Genomic DNA, 15,776 nt, shown 5'->3' with positions numbered 1-15,776 from the left:
ACTGAATTAGTAGTAACCTTAGTAATAGGTACACTACTCTCCACATTATTAACAGTACTCACATTATTCTTCACATTATTAACTGTACTCACATTATTTACATTATTAACTGTACTCACATTATTCTTATTGGATTGATTATATGTATTAATTTTAGATTGTAATTCATTTAATATTAAATCGACAGTATTATTTAATTTAGATAATTCTTCAGGTGTTTTTAATTTTATTTCAACTCCAGGATTACCTATAAAATATATTTTTTCCAATCAAAAGTATATATAATTCTATAGTAAAGGTAGTTAAGGGCTATTATAAGGGGTATAAGAGGTAGTTAAAAGTATTAGTAATAAGGGATTAGGGGTATCTTAAGGGGTATATTAGGTAATTAAGGGGTATTAGGAGTAGTTAAGGGATATTTAGGGGATATTTAAGGGGTATATTAGGTAATGAAGGGATAATTGAGGGGTATATTAGGTACTAAGGATCTATTAGTACTAGTTAGGGGTACTCTAAGTCCCATGGATGAGAGGCATGTCAGGGAATAGTAGGTACAAGGGATATTTTAGGAATAGGATTCGAACCTAGTACCTACTTATACCTCAAACTACCTACTTAAGTACTAAATACTCTAGGTATTAGGATTACTAGGGTACTCTAGGTATTAGGATTACTAGGGTACTCTAGGTATTAGGATTACTATACTTAGACTACTAAACTACTTAAGACTACCTAATACACACTATCCTTAACTACCTAATAAGGACTAAATAGCTCTTAAATACCTAGTAAGCCCTTTAACTAGCCTTATATACCTATAATAACTTTAACTACCTAATATACCTAATAGGCTTAAAATACCCTTAAATAGCCTAAAATAGGCTTTAAATAACCTTAGATACCCCTTATATACCTAATAACCCTTAACTACCTAAAATAGCCCTTAAATACCTATAATACTTCTAACTACCCCTTATACCCCTTATATACTCTTAAATACCTCTAAATACCCCTTAAATACTCCTAACTACCTTAAATACCCTAGTACCTAGAGTAACTACTCCTAATACTCCTAGAACTACTTAATTATATCTTAGACTACTTATATACTCCAAATACTCTTAACTACTCAAATACTCTTAACTACTGTAGATTACTTAAGAACTACTTAACTACTGTAGATTACTTAAGAACTACTTAACTACTGTAGATTACTTAAGACTACTAGACTTCTTAACTACTTAATTACTTAAGAACTACTACTAATTAACTACTTAATTACTTAAGAACTACTACTAATTAACTACTTAATTACTACTGTTGGAGCAAGCACCGTAAAGTAATACCTTTAAAATAATTAATAATATATGAATTTTTAGTATAGAATTTAAGTTTATTTTTAGGTTTCCGATCAGCATGTCTCATAATAACAACAACACTACATAATTCTTCTTTATGATAAGATTTAACATCAGCAAAAGTTTTTTTAATGATTTCATCAACTTGTCTTTCTTGTACAAGATTTGGTATAATAATATTGAATTTTTTTTGTAATTTTAATAATAATATAATTCTTAATATATTAGAACAATCAATTAAATATTTATAATTTCTTTTAACAAATGACCAACCATTAACATCACATACATATGGACCATCAAATGTACGTAATATATCAAATCCACATACTAATTGTTTAAAATGATCTACAATTCTATATGCTATTATCTTTTCTTTTCCTGTTAATATTACTGGATATCTTATTTCTTTACCATCTGGATAACGATCTACTTTACCATCTAATGTTGGTGATTTTCTTGATTCAGCATGTGCAAATAATGGTCCAACAGAATATACTTTAATATCCGTACCAAAATTACTAACAAATTCTTGATAGATATATATTGAGTCACGACGTACATTATGTATTTCTGGATAATAATTACTACTACGATCACCATTTTTACGAAATAATTTCTTACAACCACCACCCGAATTCAATGGATAATATATCCAATTATTATGATCATCTGAATCTATAGGTTTCTCAATAAATGGTTTATTCAATCTTATACCATTATATATTATATAATCATATTGTTCTTCAAATTTATATATACCTTTTTTTACTAATATATGATCAACAATTATATAATTTGGATGTGGTATTCTACAAGCCTATGATAATAATTAATTAATAATTAACTAAATTAACGATAATTAATGGAAATTGGTCAAATTTAGGAAAAAATAATTGCAAAAAACACGAATTTGGAAATAAATGTTGAAAATTGATCGGGTTAGGGGAAATAAATTTTCCTCGGTAGACCAATTATTGCTGCACCTAAGGGAGCCAAGTGACCTATAGGTACTAGGTACTAAACCCAGTACTAGTACTAATACTTAGGGTACTAATGGTATTAGTAGTACTAAGGATAGTAGTACTAGACCAAGCTCCGTTACGGAGGAAATTTTGACTACATAAATTGCTGCTAACTAACCCCTTAACTACTCTTAACTAAGTATAGTTAACTAACTATAGAATCAATTAGCTGATTTTAGTAAAAAATAATTGTAAAAAACACTAATTATTTAAAAATGTTCAAAATTGATCGGGTTAGGGGAAATAAATTTTCCTCGATCCTATCAACTTGCTGCTTCAATAACACATTTGGTAAAAAATAATTACAAAAAATAAATAAATGTACTAAAAGGTTGCAAAAATGGTAATAAGTGGGGTAGGCTCAGTTAAGGTGTTCCGTTACGGTGCTTGGTCAAGCAGATAGTAATGGACCTGAGGTTACTACTGATAGTAAGGTTAATACTAATACTACTAACAGTACTAAAGATAGTACCAACAGTACTAAGGATATTAGTAGTACTGCTGGTACCATTGGAGCAAGCACCGTTACTGAGGGAAAGGGAGCTAATTCTATGGGTATGGAGTGTACTACTAATAATACTAAGGAAGCCCCTTTCGGGGCTGGTACTAAGGATATTACTGGCCGTGAACCTGGCACCGTAACGGAAGACACCGTAATGGAATTAAATGAGATATTAAAAAATGATACAAGTGCAGCATCAATAGCGGCAACAAGTTTATTAATATCAAATACATATTTAAATTCTAAAGATATATTTGATAATGGTAAATGTTTTATTGGTGGTTTAAAACCTTCTGAAATGTATCTTTTTAATAATAAATCACAAACTGAATTATTATATAATTCCTCAGTAACGGTGCTTGGTCAAACAGATACTATTCCTCCTAACAGTACTACTAATCCCCTAACTAACAGTAGTAGTACTGATCCTAGTACCGTAGGAGCAAGCACCGTTACGGAGGAGAAAAATTCTAATGAAATTGCTGTTGTCACTAAATCTGGGGAGTCAGGTACTTTTTTGGATACTGTAGGTATTGAGGGAGCCCCTATCAGGGCTGTTGGTGAGGTTGTTAATACTAAGGACAGTGAGAATATTTGTACAGTTGGAGCAAGCACCGTAACGGACACCGTAACGGAGGAAAAAATAATAAATTCATATAATTTATGGTCACATGAGAATATAGAAGATAAATTAACAAATAATAAAGGATATCATGATTTAGGATATAAATATAATAAAACAATGGAAAGTAAAGATATAGAATCGGAATTATTAAATATAACAAATGTATTACCATATGATGGAAATCCAAAAATCAGATCACGTTATTATGTAACATCAGCATCACATTTATTTAGTGTATTTAATTTCTTTAAATATGCACATTTACTTGATGATTCATTTGATACTAATTCCAAACAAATTGAAAATATTAATGATTTACATTATTTATCACATATTGTATTACGAGTATGGCGTAGTAAATCTGATAAAGGTTATTTTAATAGATTAGAAATACTTGTCAGTTCCGGTGCTAAAGATGGTTTTGGACAAAATTATCAATTATTAGAAAAAAATGCTAAAAATCAAAAAAACAATTATAAAAAATATATACAAAAATTACAATTACACAAATTTTCCAAATTCTGTAATCAATGTTATATACCATCCAATCTTAATAATACCAACGGTACTACTAGTACTGGTACGGTGACTGATACTACGGGTACTATGGGTACTACGGGTGTTAATGTTATGAATATAAATGTATTGGATAAATATAATTTAATGTATGAAAATATAAAAGAAAAGAAATTTAAATGTTATAATTGTTTTTTAAAAGAATATAAAACTTTATATAATCTTCAAAATTTTACTACTGATAATTTTACTACTGCAGATTTAGGATTTGGTAGTCCAAATATACGACCAAATAGTGTGGATATAGGATTAAATACTACAGATATTGGATTAAATACACCGGATATAGGATTAAATACACCAAATAATAATTTGGATAAATTTAATACAGATAATAATTTGGATAAATTTAATACAGATAATTTTAGTACACTAGATATAGGATTTAAACCGGATATAGGATTAAGTACACAGGATATAGGATTGAATAGAGGAATGAATAATGGAGTGAAGATGGTACCACCATATTGTGAATTAAATACATTAGTAACAATGAATAGAAATTTTGGATTAGATCGTTTAAAAGATTATATACAAAAAGCATATCATAATATATTACTCAAAAATTAATCTAATAATATATTAATAATGTATATTACATAGGGTATAGTAGAGTAGTTAGGGGTACTTAGGTATACTAGAGTATTAGGAGTATGTATAGTAGTACTAGATATAATAGGTGTAGAGTATTGAGGGGTTTTAGTGTATACTCGTAATTTAGTATATGTATAGTACTATACAGTAATAGGTATATAGTAATAGGTAATATATGCATGAGTATACACTAGTGTATATACATACAAGTATATAAGGTATAGTATTACTAGTATATAAGGGTTACAAAGTACTAAACAAAGTCCTGTTTGTTTAATACCAAACGATTTATTAAAACTTAAATTAATTAAATTAGGCGACAACAAGACCACCAGCGGCACTGAGTGCAGCATGTTTATCATGATGGGCAAGATGAGCAGCATGAGCGGCCAATGCGTGTACAAATGGATGTGCGGGAAGTCCTTCAAGTGCAGGAAGTCCTTCGACTAATCCATGAACACCAGCTACAAAGGCTGCCATACCAAGATGAGCTTCAAGAGCACCACCAGCAGCGAATTTAAGGAATACATGATGTGAACCAACAGCTGGGTGGAAAAGTTCCAAGTGGAGGAACTTCTCAGATTCCTTGTTACCTACAAAGTGCAAGTCAAGGAGTACTTCACCAACAGCAGCCTCCCAAACAGCAACGGTTCCACATACTAGTTTATGAACCTTACCATGTACTGGTCTAACCCATGTGAAGAATTTACCACCCTTTGAAAAGGTCTTGTGGAGGAATACAGTGTCGGGAAGAGTACCTAGTGGGCATTCGCCGGCCTTTGGAGTAACTCCAGTACCTTCACCGTGCTTTCCAAAAAGGACAAAGCCTAATTTCTTGAGGTCCAATTCTGCTGCATGGAGTCCAGATGCCAAAGCAAGTAAAGCTAATATAACGAACTTCATCTCTGACTTAACTAGTTGTCTTAAGTTGTTAGCTCTAGTAACAAAGTAATTATAGTGATAGAGTCTGGGTCAAATTCCCCTACCGGTGGGGTACACCATATTCCCCCCACTGCCAATGATTAGAGAATAACTTATCCTAGTTACTGAAATGAGCTAATCCATTATCCAATGGATGGTTATAATGGTCAAATATCTGGACTCTATATAAATATATAAATAGCTATAGTATATTTTAGATAGAATGTGTATGGTATCAGGTCTTAACTTACCATGTCTTAATTGAGCTCGTGTTAAGCCAGAGTTGATTTTATACCATAGACTAGTTTGTTCTAGGCATATTCACCAGAGGTGTTCTAAGACTATTGAGTCTATTAGTTACTAGGTTATATAGACTATACAGTTAAGGGTATTTCTATACACTAGTGTATATACATACAAGTATATAAGAGGTACTAAGTACTCCTGGTATTATTTACTCATAGGTATATTAGTATGTGTATACTCGTGAACTAAGATTTTTAGTACTAAGTATATACTACTAGGTATATAACGGTTTTAGAGTACTACAGTATCATGTATATAGTAGTTATCTAGCGTACTCTAGGGGTACTAAGTACTAGACTACTAATACTATGGCTATTAGAGTCTTAAGGATATTAACCACTAGTTAACACATTGATTATATATTATTAATGTAATTCATAAACTATTTTTAAAAAAATTACCAACACACAGTCTCATTCTCACTAACACACACTAACTCTCATTCTCACTAACAGACACTAACTCTTATTTTCAATTGAACTCTCTAACACTCTCTTATACTAACTAACAATATTAATTGTTTTATTAAAAAAAATTAATATATATAAAAAATTTTCTTATTAACCCTATCAACTAATTATTTATATTGTATATTTAAGAAAGAAAAATGGTTAGAATAGATTATGAACATAAAGCTAAAATAATTAATGGTATGCCAGTTTTATATTGTAAATTTGGTAAGAAAAAACCTTGGATTAATATTACATCATCAAGACTTGAACTTACTAAATTACAATTCATAATTACCAAAAATCAAACTACAGAACAACAAACTACAGAACATCAAATTACACAATCAAATAAAGAAATTATTAATAATTTTATTAAATTTAATAATTTTAATGATCTCAATTAAATTCAATTCAATTTAAATAAAATTAAATAAATAAATTCAAATAAATTTAAATAAATTCAATACAATTAATTAATTAATTGGAAAGAAAATGAAGAGAAAAAAATTAAAGATTATTTATTAATGATTTGATGTTTGGATCAAGTTCTGATGGATCTACAGATTTAGCAAATCCAACCTAATACAGCGTTACGGTGTTCTGGTCCACGGCCAGTAATAGGCCCAGAAGCTGTATAACTAACTAACTACCTAAAGTATATAACTAAAGAAATACTACTATATAACTAACTATAGAACTAAATACTACTAGGAAAGGGAGCTAAATATACACTAAATAGACCCTGGAAAGAGAACTAAATACTGTAGGTATATAACTACTAAGGGTAAATAACTAGTATAACTAAAGAGACCCCTCTCAGAGGTTAAGAAGCCCCTTTGGGGAGTTAGTGAACCCGTTTTGGTGCTGTTGCTGTTGGAGCAAGCACCGTAACGTACCATAGGTGGTTGTCTTTGATAAACAGTATAATAATGTGTCATAAAAGCTTGTGTACCAAGTATAAATGCACGTCCATAACTTGATGGTACATCAATTTGCATATAAGCAATACGACATTTATCTTTATGAAGAAATATATATTCTTGTGGTTCTATATTTATTTCAATACCACCTTCTAATTTATATTTTATTATTGGATATTCTTCATATATATTTTCTAATCCTATAATTCATCAATTAATCCATTAACTACTCTTAACTAACTATAGTAATTAGTTAACAAAAATTATGAAAAAATAATTTTAAAAAATAGGATTTTAAAAATAAATGTCCAAAATTGATCGGGTTAGAAGAAATAAATTTTCCTCAATCCTACAATTTTTGCTGCACCTAGACTACCTTAACTACCTACTCCTTAACTACCCCTTAACTACCTACTACTAGTATAGATTGATTAAGATACCATTACAATATTTGGGTTTAATATATTGTTTAAATAATAAAAATTCAGTATGTGGCATAGTATTAAATGAAGTACCAGAATCGAAAATAATATAAGATTCATTATTACAACATAATTTAATATTACCAATCCATAATTCATATAATTTAATTTCCCAATATAATTCTCTAATTACTGGTAACATATATAAATCTCCTTTATAAAATCTTTTATCAATACCACCCATCATTAAATATGAATACTATAAAATTAAATTAAATATATAAATTAAATATATATAAATTAAAATTAATATTATAAATTAAAATTATTAAATTATTATATATTAAATTTATATATAATTACTTGATTTGAGAAATATAATGAAAAGATTAAATCTGCATTAATTTGTTTAGAATAATTATCATAAAGTGATGTATGATGATCAAATGCTAATTTAGGAAATCCTAATCCAATTATACCTTGAAATTTTATTACCTAATCCAATAATCAACAATTAATCAATAATTAACTAATAATTAATAATTAGCCAAAATAACTAGAAAATAATTCTAAAAAATCCCATTTTAAAAATAAATGTCAAAAGTTGATCGGGTTAGAGGAAATAAATTTTCCTCTCTCCTCTCAACTTGCTGCTGTAACTACTTATATCGAAAAAATAATTACAAAAAATAAATAATTGTACTAAAAGGTTGCAAAAACGGTAGTTTATGGGGTAGGCTCAGTTAAGGTGTTCCGTTACGGAGCTTGGTCAAACGGAATAGGATAACTAACAGTAGATAACTAATGAACTATATAGAAGACCCCTTTCGGGGTCGGTGTGTACAAGCACCGTAACTTACATTAAAAATATTAGAATTTTCTTCATTAACAAGACCAAAAATTTGTTGTTTAATAATATCATTACCAATAGTAATATTATCAATACCTAAAACACCTTTAATAATACCAGTACCAAATTTAATTTTTAATCCTTCATTTATAGGATTAAAAGTTTCCGATTTTTTACTATTAAATGATGCAACACCTTCACAAGTATTTGATATACAATTTTGTGATATTACCCAAGTATTTGTACTACCCGTATCTATTATTGGATTTATTTCTTGTTTTGGTGTACCAACACCCATATTCAATGCATATTGTACATGTCTTAAATGTGGTATTAATATACCATTATGTAATTTTATATTTATTAATTTGGTTTTTCCCGTTACGGAGTGAGGTCCACGGCCAACCCCGGAGGGGTATTCCTCAATATTACTACTATTACATTCCATAGGCATAGAATTAGCTCCCTTTCCCGGGGTACTAGTATTTTCCTCAGTAACGGTGCTTGGTCCAATAGTACCAATATAGTTAGTACTGTTGGTAGTAGTATTAATATCAGGTCCATTACTGTCTGTGTGAGCAAGCACCGTAACGGAGGCAAATTTATTTAATAAATTATACCAACGATTTATTATATTATTAAGTTTATTAATAAAAAAATTATATTGATAAGAATATAAAGAATTCCAAATTAATTCATTTTTAATATTCTTAATATATTTAATAATTAAATTATATAATTGTGGAAAATCTTGTAATTTATATTCAGAATCTTGTATAGCTTTATGATAATAGTAACGATCATATTCTGTTAATTGTTTTAATATTTGTGTATACAATTTAGTACCAAAGGTAGAAATTAATTGATTTAATAACATTTTACATCTGGTTCTTTGTTTTGATATTGTTGTATCATTTAATAATTCATATGCTCTTTTATTTCTTATTGTCATTGTTACTAATATTGGTGTTAAATCTCCTTCTAATTCTAATATACCTTTTGTAAATGATGCACTTGNTATTTGACATCTACCTTCATCACTACTATATATCTTAAAATCATGTCGAAATGTACTATGTAATCTTATCAATCCACTACAATCTGCTGGATATAATGTCTCTCTAAATCTACGTCCCAAATCTTCTGCTTGTAATTTACCTACTTCTGTCAAATCACCTCCCCATTTCGCTACTATTAATACACTATCCAATTTCTTATCTATCTCATTCATTCTATTAATACTATTATTATTAGTAATATTAGTAGTAATAGGATTGGGACTAGTAGTAGGAGTAGTAATAGTGTTAGAGGGAGTAGTAAGAGTGTTGATGGGAGTATCAGTACTAGTAATGTGATTGGAAGTAGTGTGATTGTGAGTAGTGTTGGTGGGAGTAGTTATAGTATTAGTTGGAGTATTAGAATAGGATTCAATATTAATATTTGAAGGTTCATTAATATTAGTAGTAGTACACTTCATAGGCATAGAATTAGCTCCCTTTCCCTCAGTAACGGTGCTTGCTCCAGTAGGATCCTTAGTACTGTTAGTACTATTAGTACTATTAGTACTATTATTAGTACTAGTAACTTCAGTACCATTAGTAGCCGTGTGACCAAGCACCGTAACGGAAGAATTCATTGGTATATTAATAAATTGTGGTTTTAATTGTACTTTTCTATTAATACCAGAAAATTCATAACCTTTATCAAGCATTTTTTTCAATTCTTTAAAATTTTCAAATTCATTCATTAACATTTTTATATCCACTTCTTCCAAATTCTTCATATTAACATCTTTAGTAACTGAATTAGTAGTAACCTTAGTAATAGGTACACTACTCTCCACATTATTAACAGTACTCACATTATTCTTCACATTATTAACTGTACTCACATTATTTACATTATTAACTGTACTCACATTATTCTTATTGGATTGATTATATGTATTAATTTTAGATTGTAATTCATTTAATATTAAATCGACAGTATTATTTAATTTAGATAATTCTTCAGGTGTTTTTAATTTTATTTCAACTCCAGGATTACCTATAAAATATATTTTTTCCAATCAAAAGTATATATAATTCTATAGTAAAGGTAGTTAAGGGCTATTATAAGGGGTATAAGAGGTAGTTAAAAGTATTAGTAATAAGGGATTAGGGGTATCTTAAGGGGTATATTAGGTAATTAAGGGGTATTAGGAGTAGTTAAGGGATATTTAGGGGATATTTAAGGGGTATATTAGGTAATGAAGGGATAATTGAGGGGTATATTAGGTACTAAGGATCTATTAGTACTAGTTAGGGGTACTCTAAGTCCCATGGATGAGAGGCATGTCAGGGAATAGTAGGTACAAGGGATATTTTAGGAATAGGATTCGAACCTAGTACCTACTTATACCTCAAACTACCTACTTAAGTACTAAATACTCTAGGTATTAGGATTACTAGGGTACTCTAGGTATTAGGATTACTAGGGTACTCTAGGTATTAGGATTACTATACTTAGACTACTAAACTACTTAAGACTACCTAATACACACTATCCTTAACTACCTAATAAGGACTAAATAGCTCTTAAATACCTAGTAAGCCCTTTAACTAGCCTTATATACCTATAATAACTTTAACTACCTAATATACCTAATAGGCTTAAAATACCCTTAAATAGCCTAAAATAGGCTTTAAATAACCTTAGATACCCCTTATATACCTAATAACCCTTAACTACCTAAAATAGCCCTTAAATACCTATAATACTTCTAACTACCCCTTATACCCCTTATATACTCTTAAATACCTCTAAATACCCCTTAAATACTCCTAACTACCTTAAATACCCTAGTACCTAGAGTAACTACTCCTAATACTCCTAGAACTACTTAATTATATCTTAGACTACTTATATACTCCAAATACTCTTAACTACTCAAATACTCTTAACTACTGTAGATTACTTAAGAACTACTTAACTACTGTAGATTACTTAAGAACTACTTAACTACTGTAGATTACTTAAGACTACTAGACTTCTTAACTACTTAATTACTTAAGAACTACTACTAATTAACTACTTAATTACTTAAGAACTACTACTAATTAACTACTTAATTACTACTGTTGGAGCAAGCACCGTAAAGTAATACCTTTAAAATAATTAATAATATATGAATTTTTAGTATAGAATTTAAGTTTATTTTTAGGTTTCCGATCAGCATGTCTCATAATAACAACAACACTACATAATTCTTCTTTATGATAAGATTTAACACCAGCAAAAGTTTTTTTAATGATTTCATCAACTTGTCTTTCTTGTACAAGATTTGGTATAATAATATTGAATTTTTTTTGTAATTTTAATAATAATATAATTCTTAATATATTAGAACAATCAATTAAATATTTATAATTTCTTTTAACAAATGACCAACCATTAACATCACATACATATGGACCATCAAATGTACGTAATATATCAAATCCACATACTAATTGTTTAAAATGATCTACAATTCTATATGCTATTATCTTTTCTTTTCCTGTTAATATTACTGGATATCTTATTTCTTTACCATCTGGATAACGATCTACTTTACCATCTAATGTTGGTGATTTTCTTGATTCAGCATGTGCAAATAATGGTCCAACAGAATATACTTTAATATCCGTACCAAAATTACTAACAAATTCTTGATAGATATATATTGAGTCACGACGTACATTATGTATTTCTGGATAATAATTACTACTACGATCACCATTTTTACGAAATAATTTCTTACAACCACCACCCGAATTCAATGGATAATATATCCAATTATTATGATCATCTGAATCTATAGGTTTCTCAATAAATGGTTTATTCAATCTTATACCATTATATATTATATAATCATATTGTTCTTCAAATTTATATATACCTTTTTTTACTAATATATGATCAACAATTATATAATTTGGATGTGGTATTCTACAAGCCTATGATAATAATTAATTAATAATTAACTAAATTAACGATAATTAATGGAAATTGGTCAAATTTAGGAAAAAATAATTGCAAAAAACACGAATTTGGAAATAAATGTTGAAAATTGATCGGGTTAGGGGAAATAAATTTTCCTCGGTAGACCAATTATTGCTGCACCTAAGGGAGCCAAGTGACCTATAGGTACTAGGTACTAAACCCAGTACTAGTACTAATACTTAGGGTACTAATGGTATTAGTAGTACTAAGGATAGTAGTACTAGACCAAGCTCCGTTACGGAGGAAATTTTGACTACATAAATTGCTGCTAACTAACCCCTTAACTACTCTTAACTAAGTATAGTTAACTAACTATAGAATCAATTAGCTGATTTTAGTAAAAAATAATTGTAAAAAACACTAATTATTTAAAAATGTTCAAAATTGATCGGGTTAGGGGAAATAAATTTTCCTCGATCCTATCAACTTGCTGCTTCAATAACACATTTGGTAAAAAATAATTACAAAAAATAAATAAATGTACTAAAAGGTTGCAAAAATGGTAATAAGTGGGGTAGGCTCAGTTAAGGTGTTCCGTTACGGTGCTTGGTCAAGCAGAATAGGATAAGTAGGGGAATAGGATAAGTAGGGGAATAGGATAAGGGTAGATAACTAGGTATATAACTAGTATATATAACTAAAGGTCTAGTAGGATGGTTGCCGTTTGAGCAAGCACCGTAACGCAAACCTGTAATTCACGATAAATTTCAATTCTAGATCTAATTATACGTTCTTTTTCTAAATCATTTAAAATTATAGGATTATACATTTTAACATATTCTATAGCCTAAAAATATTATTAGTATTTATATATTTTACCTTTTCTAATGGAAAATTACGTGAATAAAATGCTATAAGACATTCTACAATTGGCCAATTTATAACATCTTCTTCTAATATCATCTAATCAACTATTTCTCATAAATTCAAATAAATTTCAAATAAATTAATTTTAAACAAAATTTCTCAATTAATTAATTTTAAACAAAATTTCTCATTAATTAACTATTTAAATAAATTTATAACTTGTTCTGGAAAAATGTTAATAATGAAATCACCGGAATCTTCAAGTAATTTAAGTATTGATTTCATTGGTGTTGATTCTACTTTTGTATTCATGGCGCATACGCCAAGTATAAATTTTCTTTTCATATTTTACATAATTAAATAAATAAATTTAATAAATTATATCCACACAAATTATTACAACAAATTAATTAATTAATTATTTAAATTAATTTAAATTAATAAAATTATTTTATAAAATTAATTTAATATTAATTTAATTTATTAATAATATTTTTAAAATTTAATCTTTGTATATCATTAATATAAATTTGAAATAATCCATAATTTATTTTTTCCCATGTACAATTATTTAATATATTACATATCATTGGTGATCCTATTTCTATTGTTACACCTTTTATCATCTAATATAAATAATTTTAATTTTAATATATAAATTATATAATTTAATTTAATATTTAATTAATCTAATTTATATATATATAAATTTATTTTGTTTACATTAATTTTATATTCCATTGCTCTCATAAATATATAATCATTTTTATATTTTATTACAAATTCTAATTCCATACACTAAAAATAAAATTAACAAATTATTAACTTAAATTAACATAAATTAACTTAATTTAACTTAATTAAACTTAATTTAATCAATTTTATCATAATATTAATTAATTAGTTTGAATAACATGTTTAGGATTAATATTGGTATTAATAAGTTGTGAAGAACCAAATATGAATGGTAGAAATTGATAATCATCAATACCCCAAACACCTTTAGTACCAGCAGGTTCTAATGTATATCTTTCTATTATTTTTCTACATAATTCAAAATATCTACAACAACAATTACAAAATATCAATAAATTTAATTAAATATAAATTTATAATAATTTAATTTTATTTAATTTAAATTTAATTATTAATTATTTTATTAACTTATTGAGTAATATTAAAACTAATGAATCAAATTGTTGTTGTTTAATAAAATTATTAGTAAATAGTATCATTAAAAAATAAATAAATTCAAGTTCATGTCCTAAAAAATAAATTAATTTTATTATATTTTTATTTATTTTAATTTATTTTATTTTTTTGTTACCTGTACCAAAATCTAATCTTATATTATTACCAAATGAATTTAAAAAATGTTTTTTTAATTTTTTATATATATTTTCATCAATTATTTTTATTTCATATTCTATTAATATTTCATCCAATTCCTAATCCACAAACTTAATCGAATTGACTAATTAAATTAACTAATTATCTAATTATCAAATTAATTAATTATCAAATTAATTAAAATTAAATAAATTTCTTAATATTAAATTAAATTACTTAATAATTAATTAATTACATTGGTTAATTGATTAATGAAAGTATTAAAAGCTTTATTACCATATCTACAATTAATAAAATTTTTTGGATCATGATTTGGTAAATAATTTTCAATTTTTTCTAATAATAAATATAATTTTAAAATTATATTCAAATTTCTTATTTCATATGATTCTGTTAATATTTTTAATTCTAAATTATAATCACTTAATTTTTTTCCTTTTATTGATTCATTCAAATTTTTTATAAATTCTATTATATCAACACATTCCAATTTATCCATTAGAATTTCTACTATTACAAATTTACAAATTTATTTTTCCAAATTTATCAATTTAATTTACAAATTTCCAAATAAATTAATTTAATTAACAACAAATTTCCAAATAATTAATTTAATTTCAAAATTTAATATTTATTTTCCAAAATTTAATTTTTTAAATTCCCAAATCTATCAGTCCCAATTTCCCAATTGACTCTACTCCAATTCCAAATTTAATTTAAATTTAATTTGTATTAAAATTTATATATTATAATTTTTATATTATTGTAATTTATATATTGGAATCAATTTTATATATAAAATGAAATTTAAAGAAAATTTAGTGAGGGCGTGTAGCTCAGCGGTAGAGCAGTTGACTGCAGATCAACGGGTCCATGGTTCAAATCCGTGCGCGCCCTTATTTAATTAAATAAATTATTTAATTATTAAATAAAATAAATTAATTAAATTATTGGGGAAATTGTTGAAAATTTATTAAATTTATTGGAAAAATGTTGAAAATGTTGAAATTTATGGAATTAAACAGTATTTACAATTGGTAATGCA

General features: G+C 27.0%; 7 protein-coding genes across 7 annotated transcripts, besides 2 other annotated features; 1 reads left to right on the top strand and 6 right to left on the bottom strand.

The window, feature by feature from the left end:
• Positions 1 to 1,314: 1,314 nt before the first annotated feature.
• Positions 1,315 to 2,671, bottom strand: TA05605 (uncharacterized protein; the record flags this gene model as incomplete). The annotated part of the gene is made up of 3 exons (XM_948997.1): positions 1,315 to 2,178; positions 2,266 to 2,378; positions 2,668 to 2,671. The coding sequence occupies 3 exons, from the start codon at positions 2,669 to 2,671 to the stop codon at positions 1,315 to 1,317; spliced, it is 981 nt and encodes a 326-aa protein (XP_954090.1).
• Positions 2,672 to 2,723: 52 nt separating this feature from the next.
• Positions 2,724 to 4,656, top strand: TA05610 (uncharacterized protein; the record flags this gene model as incomplete). The annotated part of the gene is made up of 2 exons (XM_948996.1): positions 2,724 to 2,755; positions 2,814 to 4,656. The coding sequence occupies 2 exons, from the start codon at positions 2,724 to 2,726 to the stop codon at positions 4,654 to 4,656; spliced, it is 1,875 nt and encodes a 624-aa protein (XP_954089.1).
• Positions 4,657 to 4,992: 336 nt separating this feature from the next.
• Positions 4,993 to 5,583, bottom strand: TA05615 (uncharacterized protein; the record flags this gene model as incomplete). Its single annotated transcript, XM_948995.1, has 1 exon — positions 4,993 to 5,583. One exon carries the CDS (start codon positions 5,581 to 5,583, stop codon positions 4,993 to 4,995), a length of 591 nt encoding a protein of 196 aa, XP_954088.1.
• Positions 5,533 to 5,583: a sequence feature (Signal peptide predicted for TA05615 by SignalP 2.0 HMM (Signal peptide probability 1.000, signal anchor probability 0.000) with cleavage site probability 0.966 between residues 17 and 18).
• Positions 5,584 to 6,924: 1,341 nt separating this feature from the next.
• On the bottom strand, positions 6,925 to 7,948 carry TA05620 (uncharacterized protein; the record flags this gene model as incomplete). The annotated part of the gene is made up of 3 exons (XM_948994.1): positions 6,925 to 7,005; positions 7,115 to 7,479; positions 7,720 to 7,948. The coding sequence occupies 3 exons, from the start codon at positions 7,946 to 7,948 to the stop codon at positions 6,925 to 6,927; spliced, it is 675 nt and encodes a 224-aa protein (XP_954087.1).
• Positions 7,949 to 8,510: 562 nt separating this feature from the next.
• On the bottom strand, positions 8,511 to 10,873 carry TA05625 (uncharacterized protein; the record flags this gene model as incomplete). The annotated part of the gene is made up of 2 exons (XM_948993.1): positions 8,511 to 10,597; positions 10,849 to 10,873. The coding sequence occupies 2 exons, from the start codon at positions 10,871 to 10,873 to the stop codon at positions 8,511 to 8,513; spliced, it is 2,112 nt and encodes a 703-aa protein (XP_954086.1).
• A 791-nt stretch (positions 10,874 to 11,664) lies between these two features.
• On the bottom strand, positions 11,665 to 13,726 carry TA05626 (uncharacterized protein; the record flags this gene model as incomplete). The annotated part of the gene is made up of 4 exons (XM_948992.1): positions 11,665 to 12,528; positions 13,251 to 13,361; positions 13,394 to 13,477; positions 13,601 to 13,726. 4 exons carry the CDS (start codon positions 13,724 to 13,726, stop codon positions 11,665 to 11,667), a joined length of 1,185 nt encoding a protein of 394 aa, XP_954085.1.
• A 339-nt stretch (positions 13,727 to 14,065) lies between these two features.
• On the bottom strand, positions 14,066 to 15,230 carry TA05630 (phosphotyrosyl phosphatase activator (PPTA) protein, putative; the record flags this gene model as incomplete). Its single annotated transcript, XM_948991.1, has 5 exons — positions 14,066 to 14,179; positions 14,296 to 14,443; positions 14,546 to 14,645; positions 14,709 to 14,829; positions 14,967 to 15,230. The coding sequence occupies 5 exons, from the start codon at positions 15,228 to 15,230 to the stop codon at positions 14,066 to 14,068; spliced, it is 747 nt and encodes a 248-aa protein (XP_954084.1).
• A 326-nt stretch (positions 15,231 to 15,556) lies between these two features.
• Positions 15,557 to 15,628, top strand: a tRNA.
• The last annotated feature ends 148 nt before the right edge of the window (positions 15,629 to 15,776 follow it).

This window comes from Theileria annulata, chromosome 1 (assembly GCF_000003225.4).
Source record: "Theileria annulata chromosome 1, complete sequence, *** SEQUENCING IN PROGRESS ***".
Classification (NCBI taxonomy): domain Eukaryota; phylum Apicomplexa; class Aconoidasida; order Piroplasmida; family Theileriidae; genus Theileria; species Theileria annulata.
This window is presented reverse-complemented; position numbering and strand designations above follow the sequence as displayed.